At 29.2% G+C, this 3,361-nt stretch overlaps 1 protein-coding gene across 1 annotated transcript; it reads left to right on the top strand.

Annotated features, from left to right (window-relative positions):
• Positions 1–310: 310 nt before the first annotated feature.
• Positions 311–2,719, top strand: LOC138941713 (uncharacterized). Its single transcript, XM_070311579.1, has 2 exons — positions 311–353; positions 1,114–2,719. The coding sequence occupies exon 2, from the start codon at positions 1,114–1,116 to the stop codon at positions 2,566–2,568; it is 1,455 nt and encodes a 484-aa protein (XP_070167680.1). The 5' UTR covers positions 311–353; the 3' UTR covers positions 2,569–2,719.
• The last annotated feature ends 642 nt before the right edge of the window (positions 2,720–3,361 follow it).

Genomic DNA, 3,361 nt, shown 5'->3' on the forward strand with positions numbered 1-3,361 from the left:
AATTGATTATTTTATTAGAACACCCGATTTAAGAGAATGCATGCCTGTTAAATAAATTTACATATAAATTTTTAATATATTTGTCGTAATATGAATAGCGAAGTGCATCTATATTCCTTAATTGTTTTTTCATTATTTGATACATTATATGTATAGAAAAAAATAAATAATAAGAACTTTCGTGTTTTTTATGTTCAAAAACTTATCAAATAATCCTTAGTTTTTTCTCGCGTATCAGTATATCGATCTGATCGTAATCTTATCTAGTCTTTTATGTAACTTGATGCTAACGGTATATATAAATGTACGATAATTATTCACGGATCTCAAAGCGCATTCATACAGCTGCCACGGTAAGTAAGAAAGTCTTTTTTATACACTTTTTTACAAACTTTGCTTAACAAAGTATTTTTACTAATTGTTGCTTCTTAATTTGTTATTTTAAAAATAATTTAGAATCAATTTTTTCTTTCTTAGTAAAAATTTAATGTATGTGTATGTATGTGAAATGCCAATTTTTTTTATTAATTCATTAACAATGAATTATATATTTATAGTTTTATTTTTAATCTTTTATGTTTAATCTATATTTGTAGTTAATCTTTTAAAATTAATATTTTCTTTTCAAATAAAATCTATTCTAAGAACTAGTCAATCAATTAATCAATGATATATATGTATGAATATGATAAATATGTGCAAATTATATGATACATACACATTTATCAAATATATTTATTAAATATTTATTAAATATTGTATACATACATATCTATTTCGCATACATATAAATATATGTTATATATATTTCTATTTTAAGGCTTCTTCTTTAGTTTATACAAATTTTTAAATTTCTGTTTATGTAAAAAAACCGATTTAAGCAATTTGCATATAATTACAAGCAATTTAACTTGTAGATAATTATTATCTTTTTTTCTCCTATAATTTATCAATGTGTTCAAATTTTACAAATTAAATATAATTTTTAAAAAATACATTTCTTTTTCAAAATAATATTTTTTTAATATATATTATATTTGGATATACACACATGATAAAATGTGTTATAATATTTACACATTTATTAAATATGCGGTTACAATATATTTGCAGATGAAATTCCTATTATCAGCGCTATTTACCATCTTGGCGATCATTGGCTTGGGTCAATCTCACCAGTTCCCAAATTTCGGCAAAGGTCCTCTTCATGAAGATTTTCAAGATATTCTCGATTTACTCCCTATGAAAAGAATTGTTAGAGTTGCTAGGGATTACTTGGCGCATGATCCTGAAGTACAAGAAGCTGTTAAGTTTCTCGCAAACACACCTGTACTCAAAAATCTATTGACAGATTTGGAGAATATATCCGAAGTGATAAATCTTCTTAATTATCTGCAAGAGGAAGGCGTCGAAAGCTATAATTTAATAAATAAGATAAATAGAGCCGTCGGAATCAAGGAACTCGTACCACCAATACCAACACCAACACCAACTACATCTACATCTACATCTACATCTACATCTACATCTACACCTACATCTTCACCTTCACCTGCACCTACATCTACACCCACACCCACCTCTTCACCTATACCTACATCTTCATCGACACCTAGATCTACACCTATATCTACACCTTCATCTACACCTACCCCTACAGCTGATCTGACACCTGAACCTACACCTGTCTCTTATAATGTAATGAGGAGGAGAACCGGTGGGCTCGCAGGATTATTCAAAGACGTTAAGGATCTCTTGAATTATGACGACTTTATTAGCCTATACGTGGATAAGCTGAGATATTCCTCAGCCTTCAACAATTTGCTTAACGAACTCAGATCCAACAGCCAAGAGATTGTTAACAGGCTTTCCGAAAGTGAGTCCTTCCGGATCATTGTAACAAGACTCAAGAATAGAAATGTGAATTTGAAGATCGTAGCAGATGTCTTGTATATTGTTCTCGATGTTACTATACCGGGCCGTCCTAAAACATTAGAGGAAGAGTTTGTTGACTTCGTAAAGCTTCTTCCATTGGAACAAATTTCTGATCTAGTACTCAAGTATGTAAACGAAGATGAAGGAGTACAAAAAGCTATTCTCTTCATGTTCAAACCCGAATTCCATGACCTGTTACGTGCTGTCGAAGGTCTTCAAGAATATCAGGAATTTGTAGTATTCCTTGAAAATGCTGGAGTCCATATTATTGAAAACATCCAGGCATTCCATAAAGCCATCGGTATGGAAGACTATGTACCCCCTAAAATAGAAAGCTTCCTCAAATCACAAATTAAAAAGCAAGAAGTCGGCGGTGGAATGACAGCAATGATCAGGGATATTTATACTTTGCTACCTTATGAAAAGATCGATGCTCTTCTTCAAGAAAAATTGAATACTTCCAAAGTCTTTGCTAAGTTTGTCTCACAGGTTTTATCCCAGGAATTTAAAAACATTCTTATTAATCTGAGTGCTAATGAGACCTTCTTGCAATTTATCACGAAAAGCAATGAGCAGGGATTGGATTTAGTAGGGCTCTCGGAACTTAGTACCAGAATAATTGGCCTTAAATAAAAATTCATTTAGCATTTTAAACATTAATTATTTGCAATTTATACAAGCAAATTATACACTAATGTAATAATGTAAAATAAGAGTCCTCGGATTCAATTATATATATTGTTTCTGTGCAATTAATAAAAAATATATTGCGTCTTATAACGAAGTTATCTTATTTTATTTATTTTTCCTCCTTTTCTTTTGCAATATAAGCAATAGTATAAATAAATATAAAAAAAAAACATTTTTATATCCTGCCAACTAATTAGTTTTGGTCATAGTTAATATTTATAATGCATATATACATACATTATATTATATAAACTGTTTGTATAATATAATGTATAGTTTGTATGTTTATATAATAATGTTAGTTTTTAACGCGATTTAATAACTGCTGCAATTATTTTTTTTGGTATCGTGTGGACCATCGCCTTAGTTCTCTAGTTAGAGAAAGTTTTAAAGAATATCCTAGAATTTATTTTGATCAAGACGCGTAATGAATCATTAATAATTATCTGAAATATAATCAGCAAATCAACGATAGAATGAGCTTTATCGATAATCAGAATTAACACAGAGAGAACTTCAACAAATACTTCAACTAATCTTGGTATGTCTTGATTGTGCAACAAAAATCATGTATAATAAAAAACGAGATAATTAGAAATGGAAAAATTCGAGATATTTATAAAAGAGATTACTATTATATACATATCGCTATTATCTATAAATGTCAATATAAATAGCCTCTTATGTGATAATTTAAAAGATTTTAAATGCCGTGCCGAAGAACGCACTTGATTAA

This window comes from Polyergus mexicanus, unplaced genomic scaffold (genome assembly GCF_030449975.1).
Source record: "Polyergus mexicanus isolate NDT 795.1 unplaced genomic scaffold, iyPolMexi1.0 SCAF_20, whole genome shotgun sequence".
Taxonomy (NCBI): Eukaryota; Metazoa; Arthropoda; class Insecta; order Hymenoptera; family Formicidae; genus Polyergus; species Polyergus mexicanus.